The 18,490-nt window shown below is 36.7% G+C and overlaps 1 protein-coding gene across 2 annotated transcripts in view; it reads left to right on the top strand.

Annotated features, from left to right (window-relative positions):
- Nucleotides 1–18,490, top strand: part of LOC150082443 (homocysteine-responsive endoplasmic reticulum-resident ubiquitin-like domain member 2 protein) — an 82,200-nt gene that overhangs the window by 15,773 nt on the left and 47,937 nt on the right. Inside the window, exons 2-3 of one of the 2 annotated variants that reach the window (XM_090378615.1) lie at nucleotides 2,692–2,832; nucleotides 17,560–17,637. In XM_090378615.1, coding sequence (XP_090234741.1) covers nucleotides 2,707–2,832; nucleotides 17,560–17,637 — 204 coding nt within the window. In that variant the 5' untranslated portion in view covers nucleotides 2,692–2,706. Of the gene's footprint in view, nucleotides 1–2,688; nucleotides 2,833–17,559; nucleotides 17,638–18,490 lie in introns of both variants that reach the window. The other variant, XM_090378614.1, reaches the window with a different exon arrangement.

Below are 18,490 nucleotides of genomic sequence, written 5' to 3'. Positions count from 1 at the left end.
TCAGGTATGAATTTTGCTGACCGAGACAGAACAAGATTCAACTTGTGAGCATAGCAATGGGTAAATAATGCTGATGGTGCTTTTTCTCTTACTTTATCTTGAATGCCATTTAAATGCGATGCCATTACTGATGCTCCATCATGTGTCTGTGCTATAAGTTTATCAGCACAGATGTATTTTTCTAAATTTTTAAATATGCATTCCACCAGTAGCTGTTCTGTCTTTAAGTTTGTCAAATCCTATGAAGGCTTGTTTAATTTCAGAATCCAATACATATCTTAAAACTGTGGAACACGGAGCTGTATTTGAAATATCAGTCGTTTCATTCACTTCTATAGCAATGAATGGGGATCTTGCAATCTCTTCTTTAATATTATTTTTTACAGCTGTTCCTGCTGCTTCAATCAAGTAATTTTGGATCTTGTTAGAAACACCAGAAAAAACTGATGTCTGTAAATGTTGTTCCCATTTTTCATCAAATTTTGCAGTAACTCAATATTGTTTCCACAATTTAAAGAGGATTTGCCGTCATTACTGCGAAAAGTTCTTGTTTAATCAAAAAACAAGTAGCAGATATTAATTTTTGCAGTATGTCTCTATTCTCCTTTACCTTTTTATTGTGAATTTCAATGCTAAGTTTTTTTTCAGCTTATCTATGCTCAAGTCGATTCGTGTAGATCCAAAAGTTTTCAGTGATAACTGGCTTTCGTAATGCACAGCAGATCTTTCGTGTTTACTTAAAGAATTAGGCAAATTATTTAAATCACAATATCCAGTTCTTACCTACACACTTTCACTGGATACTGAAAATAACAAGCATGGGGAAACAAAAGAGTATTTGTTGTAATATAGCCGCACAACCAATCTTTCTTGCTGTGTACCACATGGTTTGAAATGTTCTTATTATTTTTGTCCCTTTATGCTGTTGAAGTTGTTTCAGTTCCAGTGTTGGTCTTCCACTTTTAATCATATTAGACTTTTCTTTATAAGATAGATTAGAAAAATTTTTAAGAGGCTCACTGTCCATATTCGAAAAGGGATACATTTTGAAATAAGGTATTTGTAAAGTAATAAAGTATCAGACCTATCACTAGAGGCAAACAATGTAGCAACAACACCAGGGGCTCACATCTGGTGAGTATGGGATTGGCACACCCAGGGTCCTGAGCTGGATATCATCATTCTTCTTTTTCTTGGTGACTCCCTTCTACTTCTCTCTCTTGGGGTAATTCAGAATTTTTTTTTTTTTTTTTTTTGGCTGGTGCAGCATAAGCCTCAGGCTTCCTTGCACCATTTGGCTAATAATAATAATAATAAACATGTGTAGACTCCTCACTCTGCAAAGACCGATGGCAAACTGAAGCGAAAGCAGGAATTGTTCTGCCTTAATAACACAGTATTTCATGCATCTGGAGCTGCTTAACATAGCACCTGATTTAACAACGTTAACGCGTTAGTATATATATATATTGAGGTTGAAAGGCACGGGGAAATTGTGCCTTCCTAATCTCAAAATATACCCATTTACTAAATAATACATTAAATTTCATGCATTAAATTAATATTTTTATAATGAATTTGAATTGGAAGTCATTTACTTTTTATATTTAATAATATTTATAATTTTAGTCTGGCTAGGCACTGCCTACCTTGCCTACCCAGAGGGCACGTCCCTGTTGTTAATGACAGTATGTTAATTTAACAGGATCTAGAAAAGTTGAGCAGATGGGCTAAGAGGTGGCAACTGAATTTTAACATTAACAAATGCAAAGTACTGCATATGGGTAGCAGTAACCCTAGAGTAAAGTATCAACTGTGTGGTACTACACTCGGGGTAGTAGAGAATGAAGACCCCATAATATCTGACTCCAAAATTACCCCATAAAGGGGTAATTCATAAAGTCAGATATGAAGTTTTCTGAGCAGTGCAGATGGTCTGCAAGAGTAGCTCATGGTGTCTTGTCAATGATATGCAAGAGTTTTTCTAGCAGGGAAAAGGTTGTGATTATCCCCTTGTATAAGTCAATGGTCAGATTACACCTTGATACAGGTCTGGAGGCCTCCTTTTAGGAAGGATGTAGAGCTGCTGGAACGAGTACAGAGAAGGGCAACAAGATTAGTGAATGGAACAAAGGGGTTGCTGTTATGAAGAAAGGCTTAAGTTATGCAAATTACAGCATCTGGAGACTAGGCACTTGCGAGGTGATCTGATTGAGGTGTTTAAGGCCTTGGGTGGTTAGCAAGCTCAATGCTGATGGGATTCTTCCTCTAGCCCAGATTAATCACCTGAGGGGACAAATTCAAATTGAGGAAAGACAATTGTAGAATAGATATGCAGAAATTTGCCTTTAGCCAGCGGGTGGTTGATTTCTGGAACAAACTTTCATTTGTCGTTGTAGAAGTGGACAGCTTAAATAAATTCAAGGCAGAACTAGATATCCATTTGGAGCAAATGAATAGGTGAAGTGAGGATTTTTTTTTTTTTTTGCTGATGCTCTATACGCTTGCTTTTTTGCATCATATGCCTCTACTAATGCTAATACTAGCAGTCCTGAAAATATTTTTGTTTACGTTTCTTCTGCTTTTATGTCTCTCTAAAGGAAACTGTTGTGTTTATCCAGAAAAATAAATTATGCTAACCTAAAGATTTTGCTAATCTATAGAATTAATGTTTTTTTTATTTTCTAGTAGAAAAAGGTCTAGGACATGTCACTGAAGTTAGTTATAAAGTCTCCTACCCAGTCTGTTGGAGACCAAAATCTGACCTGTGAAAGATTCTGGACAGTGGAAAAACTAAAGGAACACATTTCTGAAGTGTATCCCACAAAACCAGTGAGTAAAATTTTATTGAATTTTCATATTTCATTTATTATCTTTTACTTTTTCAAATAAATTGACAAGTCTTGTCTGTTTTGCTTTATATTTGTAATTTTGTTGCTAATATTTAATGATTTGAAATAAAAAAAAAATTAAATTTCTTTTATTTCTTTAAAATGTTTACTGCTGAAGAATAAGTATTCAATTCACAAATAAGCAATTATTACTATTCAAGCTTCACATTGTACTTCAAAATAAGACAGTGCCTGCTGTTGCTTTCACTCCCACTATAAAGCTTTCTATGCACTACCTAATGATGTTAAATTGTAAAAGTAGTTTGTAATGCAAATGAAATGCAAAAAAAAAAAAAAAAAAAGAAATTGCCTAAGACAGTATATCCTCACAACTATGTGAATGTTTCACTGGTCTTTGTTATCCCTGAGACAGTTTTGGAAGTGAATATATTTCACATATCTTGCAAATTTATCAGTTTTGACTGATAAATAGCCTCAATATATGGAGTTACACAACTTTTAAGGTTGTAAACAAATATAGAAAGTTAGTTAATGTATACTGGAATAAGTTACCTACATGGGTGGTAGCAGCTGACAGTTTGGGGATATTCAAAGGTCAGCTGGATAATTACCTATTTCCTTTTCTCTTATTAATTATTTATTTTTTAAAAATTTCTTCTCATTATTATTTTATTTTATTTATTATTTATTTTTTTTCTGGCACCAGCAGCATATGCTGCACCACATTACCAATGGCCAGCACAATGTGGCCATTGGTAATACTAATTATTTAAAAATATTTAAAGTACATTAGCAAATAGTAATAATTTGATTATTACAAAAAAATGTGAAAGCAAAGATTATTCATATTACCCATTGATTCCTCCAAATTACAATATATGGTATATGGGGATAGCCTGTGTGGTACGTATGCAAAACAAAAATAACAGAAGTTTTATTGGTCCAGTTTAATGAAATTTGAGGAGGATCAAATAAGAGTCATGTGGAATTTCAAAAATCTATTTATTTGGAGTAGAGTTATTACATGAAGGCAGACATAGTGAAAGATATTTATGCATATTTGCTAATCGACCTAATAAAGAAAGTTAAATTCAAACATGTGATATTCTTTCTTTTTGGGAGGGAGATATTGCTAAAGTATAAACTTTAAAAGTAGACAGCTTCAGCCATGGGGGATATTAATAATAATGTAGGAATAAAATCTGCACTGTAATTATAATTACTCATATGGATAAATAGTGCATTACTCAGCTTATAAGTTAATATTTCCAATTCTCTATTTTTTTTTTCAAATTGGATGTCTGGCAAGCACTGGCAAGAAATTTAGACTATGGATTTAGATTTAGAAGAAGCATTTTATTGGCTCACAAATCTGTTAAATAGACTTCAAGCCTGGACAAGACTTGGTCCTGAAGTCACGAGTGAGTGAGAGATGTAAGCATATCAACGAGTAACTGAGTTGAATTGTTATTTTATCTTTAGCAAAAGAAACCAATTAGGAAATATTGATAAAAGAAGAATTTTTTTTTTTTCAATATCTCCTAACGTTGTAAAGCTGTTTATTCTGATTGTACCGATTCCATTTAAAGATCAGCAGGCTAAGGTAAAAAAAACCAACATGAGAACCATGGCAAACTACAGGAAACTTGGAAACTTACCGGATAAACTGGTTTGTTGCTACCGCAGCTTCGCACTGCATTCTCAAAGGCAATGCATGCTATCAGTCAGGAGCAGGAGTTGAGAACGGTATATTGATTGACACGTAGGCATGACAGACAATGTACTCATTGGTATGTGAACACAACAAACGATAACATCATAGCGTTAAGTGATTGATTGACGTTATGATACATATGAAAGGTTTCTTTATTTTTTGTTATATTTCCTAACTTGACCTTAAATGTTAGGTTAGGAAATAATAGGAAAAGAAAGAAAGATTCGGCTAATTTTCAGAACAGGATGCGCACTCCGGACGTGACGTTTAATATAGTGTTTTTAATAGATTTTCATTTTGAATTAGTTAAAAAAGGTTAGGTTAGTTTATGCCACCAATTCAGAACGGATTCATGCATAAAACTTTTTCATAATCTATAGTATATCACTTTCAATCATTGCCTTCTTCCTTTTCTTCTTGCCAGATTTTCTGGAGTGTGCACCCTGTTCTGAAGTTTCACTAAAGGTTCTTCATATATATATTTTTTTTATGAAAACCCCAAACACGAGAAGTATTAGAACCTATACTCCTTATTACCTTGTGTGGGTTGGAGGTTGAGAAGATGAAAGAAGATATTTCTTGACATTAGACTTGAACTTCTGTAGACTAATTTTCAGGAAATACGTATGAAGGAAGGTTGTTCCAGAAAACTTCAATTGAATGGATAAACGAGGAAGATGAAAAGTTGGTTCTGTCAGTTTGAAGTTGGACAGTAAATGGATGTTGGCTGGTGGCAGCACGTGTTCGGACTGTTTTGAAAGAGAGAGTGGGAATTATAGAAGCCAATTCAGAAGAACAGTACCCATTGAAAGTATCTGTAGAAAAGGCATGCAGCAGAAACAGTATCTCTATGAGACAGCGAGTGGAGAGACTCTGTTAGAGATGAATCATTAATTAACCTAACTGCCCTCTTCTGAATGGAATCTAGAAGCCCTCTTCTGAATGGAATATGTGGAAACAATATTCCATGGTTGGGTGGATTTGCAATTTGTACAGAGTGAACAGCTGTTTGAAAGAAAAGTAACTCCCCGAGAGCAAAAGAGAAAACCAAGTTTTTTAGATGCAGAGGAAGCAATATTTGTAATGTGCTTGTGCCAAGAAGATTAGAAGACAGGGTAATCCCCAAAAGAGAGAGATCATTTTGCCTAGAAATCGGAGTGTCACCAAAGATAGGCATAGGAGCAGAAGAATCCTTTTTGCGTCATAAGACAAGGCTGAGTTTTAAAAGGATTGAAATCAACTAAGTTGTCTTTGCCTCACTGGAGAATTACCTGGAGATTGGCATTTAAGGAATTGATAGCAGATATTCGAGAAGTTGAAGCTGATTGAGCAGGGCAAGGTTTCTCAAAATGGAAAGTAGAATGCAATGTGCTATCATTGGCAAAACTATGGATAGGATTTCCAGTCAATGGAAGAAGGTCATTAATATAAAAGATGAAAAGAGTGGGGGAAAGAACTGAACCTTGGGGGACACTGGCATTAGTGGAGAAGTTAGAAGACAAAGAGCCATCTACCATCACCCTCAGTGAGCGATGAGAGAGAGAATACTGGATAACCAATTACAAAAAAAAACAGTTGGCAAACCATGAGATGGAAGCTTGTTTAGAAGTCCTTTATGCCAAACACGACCGAAAGCCTTAGAGATGTCAAGAGCAACTGCTTGTGTTTCAGCGAATTTTTCCATTGAATTTGTCCATAAATGGGTAACATAAGCCATATATATATATATATATATAATATATATTAAATTAAATTGAGTAAGTATAAATGGATGTGAAAGTTACACAAGGTGCCAATAACTATAATTGTGAGGAAAGTAGAAAAAGAAGAGTAGTAGATTAGTGAAAGATGAAAGAATGTTAATATCCTAGAGGTTATGATGAATTAAGTAAATTATGGGCTGAATTGCCAAGCCAATATAAAGTGTGGGCACTCTAAAGTAAAATTAGTACAACAAAATTATTTTGTGAAAAATTATTAAATTATGAATAAATATGAATGGGTTAAAATGCAAAATTATGTGCTAAATGATGTTTAATAAAGATTAAATATTGACTTAAATGATATCCTTTATGAATTATACACAAAATGGTTAAATAGTAATGATATACATTTTTAATGATATACACTTCAAATATCATTTTAAAATGTCACAAATAAATCATCTACATCTTTTCTTAGCACTTTCCAGCAAAAGTGATCAAGGTGAGGTTGAAAAAGCTTACTGTTAATGCCTCTCATTTTCTTCAGAATACGTGTTTTGGAATCCAACCATGACCATTCGGTCACTTGCGGGTTTGCTCCTGTCCCTGGATCCGCATAATTTTCTTGATTGTTCACCATAAAATTGCGGTAACCTATGACATTTAGACTGCTATATGCAGGCCATTCATCAGAAGGAATCACTGAACCAGATTCACAGTCCTGTTCAATGATGGGAATTAAGGTGCCTCTGTCATGCCATTGCACAAAAAAATACCGACAATCAGGACCTTGCTTGAGACCAAAAACCCAAGGCTCATCAATTCTTGGCCCATAGTGCTTGTTGTTTTGTACAACTGCATTACTATCTTTGGAGTGAGGAGCTTGGTCACCATTTAGCATGACAAAGCTCCTCACTCCAAATCGATGACAAAGCCCTAGCAACCATCTTACCTCAAGCATTGTAAGAAATCGTCGTGCCACACACTCTGCACATGTTATACCAGTCAGTTATAGAGTGCCTTGTCCACTGGTATTTCCAGTATTGAAAAGACACCAGTTCTAAAATTTTGTACAAACTCAGATTGCAGCGTAATTTGTTGTTCATGTCCATATAATGGAAGAATGCACTGCCTTTCTGGACAGAACATGAAGTTTTTTGGCACACTTTTACTCAGACAATGAAGTATAGGCCTATATTATGTCAAAAGAAAACATGACACCTCTGTCATGTTTTCTTTTTTGTTGCGTATTGCTACTAGATCGATGACAAAGCCCTACATCTTGGGGTACGTCCAAAAGATGGTGTTCACATCTTGGGGTACGTCCAAAAGATGGTGTTCACATTGAAATGCAACTGCAGTGCCTCCTATCAAGATGACACTTCTGTAGAAATCTTTCAACAGTATTGCATAGAGTAAAATTTTGAAACTTCAGGTTTCTTAGCTGAAGGTAGACCACATGCTATAGTGTAATTGTCACATCAAAAAATCATTTGGTACATAACTTTGTGTTTTTATCATAATACGACACTACATACAATTAGAGTAGCTAATATTTAGTCTTTATTAAAAATTATTTAGCATATAATTTTGTGTTTTTATCACATTCATATTTATTCATATATCGTGACAAATGGGCCTGGAGTACTGGGGTCCATAGTTTAACAAATAGATATTTATTGTATACCCAGTATAAAATGAAATATAAGTACAATTTCAGTTCAGTAGCTTTCGGAACTCGTGTCCCTTTATCAACTGACAAATTTGAATACATTACAAGCAAAGTGTGGCACGTTACTCATTCGTCATTGTTGTAGCACGGACGTGTGCTGCCTTGCGCCAGTGATCATCCATCAATAAAACGGTTGTCTCCAGGATTGGATGTATACGCATGCCTTTCTGGCGATTTAATGCCTTAGGGTTGTTTATTATGTTTAGTGACTCTAGCCATAGGCGGTGGCGAAAGTGTCGCGCGTGGTCCACTATCTCAAAGTCGCGCTTGGGGTCAAGATCGTGGTTGGTAGCCCAAAAATGTTCTGCAAGCGCGGACTGGTCAGTTTCGGCAAGCCGGATTGCTCTGTCGTGTTCCGTGAGGCGATCCTGGAGACGTCTCGATGTCTCACCTACGTAGCAACTGTTACAGGCCCTACAGGTGATACGGTACACTACATTGCTGCGTAAGACAGGTGTGACAGGGGTCTTCACACTGGAGACAAGTGAACTTAGGTTCCTACCTGGTAATTGCACACATTTGATGTTGTAACTTCTCAGGATCTTCGAGATACGTCCTGACACTCCTGGATAGTACGGAATGTAGGCGGATGATATGCCGACTTGCTTCGGAGGTCTTGGGTTGGAAGTAAGTTCTTGTGCCTGTAACAAGCATCTGTTTAGTACATGGGATGGATAACCGCATCTGGTTAGGTCCGCCTTCACACGGGAGATCTCGTTACGTCTAATTGTGTCGGTGCTGGAATGGCTCCAGGCCCTGGAGAACAGGGTGCGGGCAGTGCTATTGAGATGGCTTGGAGCGTGGCCGGACCCGTAGTTGGTGAATTGACCGCACCACATGGGTTTGCGGTATACTGAGGTCTCTAGATGTGGGCCTACGCGATGCACTAGCACGTCCAGAAACGGGAGCGAACCGTCCACCTCTGATTCTACGGTAAACTTGATGAAATTGGATAGAGAGTTGAGGTATTCTAGTAGTACCGTTTCAGAACCACGTGGTATTATGGTAAAAATATCGTCGACGTATCTACACCACGTTGTAATAGGTGTAGGTGGGTTCTGGTGTATCTGCTTCTCCAGATCTTCCATGGCGATGTTAGCTACTACGGAACTGACAGGGGCACCCATAGCAGTGCCATGTACTTGTTTGTAGAGTGAGTCTTCAAAGGTGAAGATGCTGCTAGAGAGGCATAGGTTGAGGGCGGTACAGATGTCATCAGTGGATAGTGACGTCCTGGATTGGAGGCTTAAGTCGCTCTCAAGGAGCCTTCTGGCGCAGTGCACGGCCTGTTGGACGGGAATCGAGGTGAATAAAGAAACCACGTCAAATGATGCCATGATAGAGTTATCAGGGATTGAAATGTCCTTAATGGTGTTAATGAATTCACTGCTGTTTTTAACGGTGTGAGATGTATTACCTATAAGAGGCGAGAGGAGGCTCGCGATGTGTTTGGACAGTTCATACGTTGGGGCACTGCAGCAAGACACTATAGGTCTGAGAGGAATACCCGGTTTATGGATCTTTGGTAATCCGTAGAATTGCGGTAGTTGGCAGCCAGTAGCACGCAGAAGATGGTGAGTCGCGGTCGGGATCTTCTTATCTTTAAGCCATGCGTGGACAAGTTTATTAACATTTGCTTCCAGACGTTTCAAGACTTTAACGGGAGGATCAGGTAGAGGTTCATATACGTTAGGATCGAGTAATAGGGCCAAGGCTTTCTCTCGGTAGGCTGATCGGTCCAGCACAACAGTCCGGCGCCCTTTATCCGCGGGAAGTACAACGATGGAGTTGTCTTTTCTTATAGATGACAGGGCGGCACGTTGCCGGTGGTTGAGGTTTGAGCACGTTTTTCGAGTGTTGCGGAGGACTGCGGCAGTCTTGAATCGGATCTCGTTGGCAGTTTCTTCGGGAAGGTTGGTAATACTGGCTTCTATACCCATAGCGAGCTGTGTGATGGGAGGTTTCGATGGTATAACGGCGAATTTCATACCGTTTGATAAAACACTCAGCTGCTCGTTGGACAGTTGTTTGTTACTTAGATTCAAGACGAAAGAAGTCGTGTCGTCTGAACGAGTGTTCGTCTTTAAGGAGTTAGTTTCTATGCTCAAGTTTATGAACTTGCGCTGTTGGCGTAAACGGTAGGTATCCGAGGTCTGACTAGCCCGATGGCAGATGGTATGTATAAGGTTTGTAAATACAATAGGCGAGACCTTACCTTGTAGATGTTGTAACAGTCTGGACTTGTTGTAGTCAGCGTTCCTGATTTCACAGTGGAGATGGGATATCCATAAATTTAATGTGCGTAGGCTGAAGTTAAAGCAGGCACGATCCATATGAGAGTTGTGGAACGGGGCTTTGTATCGGAACCCTTTAGGTATAATTCGATTGCTTTTGCATCTGTGGGCGAAGCGTAAATGTTGCCTGTAGCGAGCTATTGAGAGGAAGCACTTTTGCAACTGTGCACAATCGTTGTAGGTATTATGGCCATAAAGTGATCGAATAGTGACAAATGGGCCTGGAGTACTGGGGTCCATAGTTTAACAAATAGATATTTATTGTATACCCAGTATAAAATGAAATATAAGTACAATTTCAGTTCAGTAGCTTTCGGAACTCGTGTCCCTTTATCAACTGACAAATTTGAATACATTACAAGCAAAGTGTGGCACGTTACTCATTCGTCATTGTTGTAGCACGGACGTGTGCTGCCTTGCGCCAGTGATCATCCATCAATAAAACGGTTGTCTCCAGGATTGGATGTATACGCATGCCTTTCTGGCGATTTAATGCCTTAGGGTTGTTTATTATGTTTAGTGACTCTAGCCATAGGCGGTGGCGAAAGTGTTCTACTAGAATACCTCAACTCTCTATCCAATTTCATCAAGTTTACCGTAGAATCAGAGGTGGACGGTTCGCTCCCGTTTCTGGACGTGCTAGTGCATCGCGTAGGCCCACATCTAGAGACCTCAGTATACCGCAAACCCATGTGGTGCGGTCAATTCACCAACTAATGGTCCGGCCACGCTCCAAGCCATCTCAATAGCACTGCCCGCACCCTGTTCTCCAGGGCCTGGAGCCATTCCAGCACCGACACAATTAGATGTAACGAGATCTCCTGTGTGAAGGCGGACCTAACCAGATGCGGTTATCCATCCCATGTACTAAACAGATGCTTGTTACAGGCACAAGAACTTACTTCCAACCCAAGACCTCCGAAGCAAGTCGGCATATCATCCGCCTACATTCCGTACTATCTAGGAGTGTCAGGACGTATCTCGAAGATCCTGAGAAGTTACAACATCAAATGTGTGCAATTACCAGGTAGGAACCTACGTTCACTTGTCTCCAGTGTGAAGACCCCTGTCACACCTGTCTTACGCAGCAATGTAGTGTACCGTATCACCTGTAGGGCCTGTAACAGTTGCTACGTAGGTGAGACATCGAGACGTCTCCAGGATCGCCTCACGGAACACGACAGAGCAATCCGGCTTGCCGAAACTGACCAGTCCGCGCTTGCAGAACATTTTTGGGCTACCAACCACGATCTTGACCCCAAGCGCGACTTTGAGATAGTGGACCACGCGCGACACTTTCGCCACCGCCTATGGCTAGAGTCACTAAACATAATAAACAACCCTAAGGCATTAAATCGCCAGAAAGGCATGCGTATACATCCAATCCTGGAGACAACCGTTTTATTGATGGATGATCACTGGCGCAAGGCAGCACACGTCCGTGCTACAACAATGACGAATGAGTAACGTGCCACACTTTGCTTGTAATGTATTCAGATTTGTCAGTTGATAAAGGGACACGAGTTCCGAAAGCTACTGAACTGAAATTGTACTTATATTTCATTTTATACTGGGTATACAATAAATATCTATTTGTTATTCATATATCATTTTTAGCATTCACTATAGTGCCAGTAGTGTACCCACACACTCTAGCGTCCAAATAGATGCTGTAGACTGCACGCTATAGTGGCACCAAAAAATGTCTAATAAAATAATTTTCTCATTTTCAGTTCCTTCATACATTTTTTTTTTTACTATGTACACAATAAACATTATGAAAATTTGGTCCCCGTTTTAAGTGCAATTTTCTGGAACCAATTTCCTTGGATAACAAGGATCCCCTGTATATACACATCATAAAGTCAATCAATCACTTAATGCTATAATGTTGTGTTCACGCAGTACATTGTTTGTCACACCTACGTGTCAATCAGTATATCATTCTCAACTTCTACTGCCACTACCAGTTCTCCCAGATAACTGGTACTTTTAGGTACCATTTGCATACAGATGAATGGTAGGTGTTTGGCACTGTCCTGTTTTCTTCCGTACTGTCACTGAATAAAATCTGCCAGTTCCTTGTGTCTTTATCACATTCCAGCATGACATCAGTCCATTTTCAGTGTTCACACAATCATATATAGTTCACGGACACCACTTATCTGGGCAAGTGGTACTACCATTTGCCCAGATCACAGGTGTCTGTGATTAAGAATGAAAAGGTAATCCAGACAGAACTACTGGAATTAAAAGAAACAGAGCATGGATTATATAACACACAGCACATTTAATAAGCTTGAGGTTATGAAAATCTGAATGCAAAGAATAATTTTGATATGGTATGCTTAAATTTTAGTAAGGCTTTCGATACCATCCATATGAATGCCTTTTGTATAAATTGAAACAGTGTGCCATAGATGGGAAGGTACTGTGGTTAATAAAAAATTGGTTAATTCATAGGCAACACAGAGTTAGTAATGACTGAATCAAGTAGAGTCTTGAGTAGAGCTCCACAGCATGTATTTTGTTTCTGATATTTGTTAATGATATTGTTGAAGGCATGGCAATATGATCTTAGTTTGCCAGTGGGATATGGTTGGGAGCATAGTAAAGAATAGCAACCAAAGTATGTTGCTTTTACAAGACCCAGGTAAATTATTCAATTGGTTTGAAAAACAAAATATGATATTAAGAAGTGTAAGATTTTACATTTTGTTAATAATAACTTAGATTGTCTTATTACTAGGGAAGCAGCAGACTTAAAGCAGTTGATAATGAAAGAGTTAGGAGTGATTGTGCAGTTTATCATGAAGTTTTCTCAATGGGCAGATTGCAAGGATCATGATGGATCAAGGATCATGAAAACACATGTTTTATCCATGATTTACAGGAATTTTGTTTGTTTGTTTGGGGACAAAGAGGGTTATTGTTGTATACCTCTTTGTCCCCAACATTGAGACCTACATTTCAAGATGAATGTGGATCTACTGAAAAAGATAGAGTAATGTGGTTAGTTACTGATATAATGCAGCATTCCTATAGTGAGAGAGTTCAGTTTTGTAGGTTTCAGTCTCCTGACCAGACATCTACATGGAGTCTAGATTGAAGTATCTGAAGTTTTAAAAGGCCTGATTAGCTTTTAATCAGCTTATCTTTTATTACAAAAAAAAAAAAAAAAAAACTCATTTAGCCAAGGGGACTATAATAAACAACAACTAACCTTATAGAATTAGTTTATGTAAATTTAAGGTTGCACAAAAAAAACTCCAGCTAATTAGAATTATAAAGAAAATGATATTAAATTATCATATACCTAATAATACTAAATATATTGATAAAGAATTTCATTGTGTAGAAAAATGCTGTTTATTGTATAATTAAAATGTGACAAAACGTGATTTATCAAAAAGATGAAATTATAAAAATGAACACTTAGGCACATGTGGGAAATTTCATCAGCAACTGGGTTATGCTTAAAAGGTGCCTATCTCTACTAATGAATGAAAAATAATAAATTAAAAATACACAAAGTGATATAGAGCACTAACGCTCAACTTGTGTTATCCTCTCTGTAGCAATTTAGACTTTTTTTAATCACCTCTCTCATTTGGGAGTTGTCAATTTATGTTTTGCTCACTGATATTGTCACAAACAAAATGTAAATTGAAAAACCTATGTGCTTCAACACCAGCCAGGCTCTCCATAATGTAAAGCCAGAGAGTATAATAATTGGAAGTGGTGCTATAAAATGTACAGCCAGCACACTTTAATATTTAGATGTGAGTGATACTGCTAATTTTAAATTCTTGTTTTTTAACATGTACATACAATTATCAAGAATAGACTTAATTTGATCTTGCATTTTTCTCGCTTGTACAATGACTAACAGAGTTCTGGAATTTTCATTGGAGAAATCAAAAGAAAACACTATTGTTGAAAGGTATTGGGAGTTTCAGCTCTGTGGACTGAGGTAGACAAAGTTGTGACATTGTTGAAATTGTGGTCTCGAAGATCCCATGTGTCTGGCTCAACTCAAATAATAATACAGCTACACACATGCACAGCAAGGGAAAATAACAAGAAATAAGATAAAGGAATCATAATGATTACTTCATCAGATGGTATCTAATAATGAATTCCAGTAAATTGCATTTCAATTGTTGACTGCAAGGTCAAATATCAGTGGATGCTCCTTCAAAATCTATTTAAGCATGTTCATTTTTAATTTATCTTTATCTTAGGTTGCATTTGGACAACCATTAATGTTTAGCTGTGTAGCAGTCAACAAGAAAATGTAATTTTATTGTTTCTGACGTTCGTTAATAAAATTGAAGGCATAACAGGTTTGTTGTCAGTTTGCTGATGATATGTGGTTGCAAGCCTGTCAGCTCTTCCAGTTTAAGTAGAATTTTTCTGTAATGAAGTGTATTCCAGTGTGTTTTTTTTTTTTTTTTTTTTTATAATAACAGTTTAACTTTTAATACATTAATTTTAAAGTTTTTATTTTTTTTGTGAGTAGCATTAACATCTTTTGTGGATTTTAACATGCCATTGTTATTGGGTAGTTTGTGTTATGGTTGGGTTTCTTTCTAAAAGATGGTTCAGTAAATTAAATATGAGTACTCCCCCCCCCCCCCAAGAGAATTTGTTTATGAAAGATATTGCTTTGAGTTTGTTGAATGACACATTTTGTCTATGAAAAAGAATAAATGAAAAATAACCATGTGTGATAGTAATCGCCTTTCTCATTTTTGTTTTTTCTGCTGTTTGGATAGTTTGATATTAGGTATGAAATTTACGGATTTTTTTTTTTTTATATATTGTCTTTGGATACTACGACAGTGCAATCAATTCACATAAGTTGGCATAATGCACTATAGTCATCCTTAGTTTTGTTTTGGAATGCAAATTTTTTGCATTAACCAATACTAAAATTTTTTTTTTCCCTACAAACACAATGAAAAAGAAAATAAATGAATGAAAAGCAAAGAACTTGAAAATCGTTTATGACATGCATAATTTACCCTCTGAAGTGTGTGACGTGCATTATTAGTTATCATTAACTTGGAAGGAAAGTTTGGGAATGCAATTCAGATAATTCCAGAATGCACTTCCAGAGAATTCCAGCAAAAAGTTAGATCTCTTATTCCTCTGTGTGCCCCACCAACCTATTAGGAGGGTTGATGTGGGGTGGACACAGAAGAATTAGAATTTTTTTTTTTTTTTTGGTTAATATATAGCAACCTATATATTAACCAAAGTATGCTGCTTCAATAAGAAATTATTAAATTGGTCTGAAAAGTGGCAGTTAACGTACGATTTCAGGAACTGAGTTTCCACATTTGAATACTAGCAGACCTAGTAGATAGTCTTGTTACCAAGAAAGCAAGTTTATGGTTGAAAAAGACTTAGGAGTAATGGTGCAATCTAACTTGAAGTTCTTTGAATAGTGTAAGCAGGCTACTGGAACAGCACATGCTATTTTGTTTATTTTGAACAGAATTTTGCTGGTAGGGATAAAAAGGTAATTATTTCCATTATATAAAGCCTTGGTTAGGTCATATCGTTAGATCGTATACAGGTTTGGAAACTTATTTCAGAAAGGATGTGGATCTGTTGAAAAAAGGTGCGACAAGGTCATTGATATAAAGAAGCATTGCTATAGGGATGAACTTAAGTATTGTTGGTTTGCAAAGTGTCTAGACATCATTTGGATGGAGATTTGATTGAGATATTTAAGGCTTTAGTATATTTAATAATGGAGATCATTTTTTTCCCCCTTGCACACAAACTAGAGGATAGGGATTTAAATTAAGTGAGAATGGTTACTAACTGGAAATAAGAAAATTTCTCTTAACTGTTGTAATAAGTTACTACCTGACCTTGTAGAACTAGAGCTTATGTAATCTTAAGGGTTGGACATACTCAGTGAACTGGCTTTTTTTAAAGCCTTAGTTATTTTGAAAAAACCTGGTTTCCTTCCATTTATTTTCCTCTGTTAATATTAGTACTTTTAGAAGTTTAATAGGATAATGAGTGATTTATTATTAAACACATTACACTCTTGCTGTTCCCTGCCCCAATAACTATACTTGAGCAGAGTTGCCTATGGGATGGCTTTATGAAGGCTAAATTAATGAAGCAAGTACAGGTAGCCCTCGTTTTGCATTGGTCTGATTTGCGCTGATCACTAACCACAATGCCTTTTTTTTTTGCAATTTTTTTTTTATAAACAATGTTTAAAGTCGTCAGACAATTTATCGGCATTGTACTGTGCTATGTATCAAGCACTGTTCACATGATTTAGGACAATCTGAGCCAATCAGCAATTAGCGCACGTGTATCAGAGACGAGAAAGATTCCCCACCCTCAAAGTAGCCACTTGTGGATGCGGGTGGTAAAGGTCCATGCAGTGAAGCATTCAGTTGGTTGTTATTTACACTATTTACATGTGTTGGAAATTTATTACGCTAACATTTTTTTATTAATTGTGCTATTAATAAACTAATATAAAAATAGCGAAATGCTTAAGCACTTTAAGCATTTTGCTATTTTTAGATTAGTCTATTATCACGGTACTATAAGAATTGTATAACTTTATACTTGTGTAATAAATTAAATAATAATGATAGTGATAGCCGTGTGCAGTTTTTTCCAGTCGTTAAAGTTTTTAATATGATAGAATAAAGATACACCATGTCTGGTAAAAGTAGTTCATTGAATCCTAGTGCAATAATTAATACATTGCACTAGGGTTAATGCAATAATTAATACATTGCACTAGGGTTAATGCAATAATTAATAAATTATTCAGAGGATAGAATCTGACAAAAGCTGCCCTAATGTATGTAGGGCTATGAATATGCCTTCGACTATTACTACAACTATGAAGAATGCTAATAAAATAAAATATTCAATGAAAAGTGGTGGGTAAAATTTTTGGTGCCCGGAACCAAACCCTGTGATTTCCAATTGACTCCATTATATAAAGGAGTCAATTGGAAATCACAGGGTTTGGTTCCGGGCACCAAAAATTGAGGGCTACCTGTATACCACACATGACAGCCTTTCTGATTTTGTTCTTGCTCTTTGAGTAGTTTGATATCAGGTATTGAAATTCAGTGAAGAATCTTTTTTTTTCCCCTTTCTTTGAGATATTGTTTTTGTATTTAATTTATCATTACACTAATAAATCAATTTAAATATAAATTTTGTTTATTTTCCTGTATTTTAAATAGTGAAGCTGATTTTTTATTTTTAGCTAAAGGAACATCAGAAATTGATCTATTCAGGACGTTTGCTCCCTAACCATCTGTTACTGAAGGATGCATTACATCATGTAAGTTTTTATGTATAAGTTTGCACTTGTTTAATAGAAAAATATAATTTTTGGTAAGTTGCAATTTTCTGCAACAGGTGCTGTAATCTTAATTGAGTGGACCATAATTTTAGTGGGTAATTACTTGCAGTTGTTTTGAGTAATCCTAATCCATTCCTTATTAAAAAGAGTTAAATGTTTTTAATTTATTAGGTAATAGTCAAACATCAGAAATTAAAGTCAATGACACTGATTCCCAGATGATACAGGCACGCTAGTGCCCCAATGCATCTCCTTTCACCCCTAAATACATTTTAAAAACTCAGTCGCCATTTTCTCAAATTAACAGTGGGTAAGTTTTCACATACAGATCTCCTAACTTTGGCAACAGAAATTCATCACTGTTGCCAAAGAACCCAGGGTAGAGTGAATTCCTGAAAAGTTTTGGTCAACCTGTTCAACTGTACTTAGCACTTTTCCTACAATTAAAATGACCATTCAGTTACAAAGGCTAACTTGCTATATTTTCTTTACTGATAAATGTATAGTAAGGATTTTTGTGCAAGGTACTGTTAGTGATATAGCTGATTATTTTGCCAGTGAAATGGAAATGCCTAAGCTTTGGAGTTTTCTACTTGTTGGCTGGGTTTAGCCTAAAATGGACGCTTTAAATTTTCTACTAAAAAGCTGACTTAGCAGTGGCATTTGATGCAAGACAGCAAGTGTATGAACTTATGCAGCATCAGCCAAAAAAAAAAAAAAAAAATCACACCATTCCCTCCAAATACCTGTCCAGTTCCTCCTTAAATTTATTCAACCTCAACTTCCACAACGACAGATGGAAGTTTGTTCCAGCAATTAACCACCCGCTGGC

The sequence above is a fragment of the Mastigoproctus giganteus genome, chromosome 7 (genome assembly GCF_048544385.1).
Source record: "Mastigoproctus giganteus isolate SK-2022 chromosome 7, ASM4854438v1, whole genome shotgun sequence".
NCBI classification, from domain to species: domain Eukaryota; kingdom Metazoa; phylum Arthropoda; class Arachnida; order Uropygi; family Thelyphonidae; genus Mastigoproctus; species Mastigoproctus giganteus.
The sequence above is the reverse complement of the archived record's forward strand: the minus strand, read 5'-3'. Positions and strand labels throughout refer to the sequence as shown.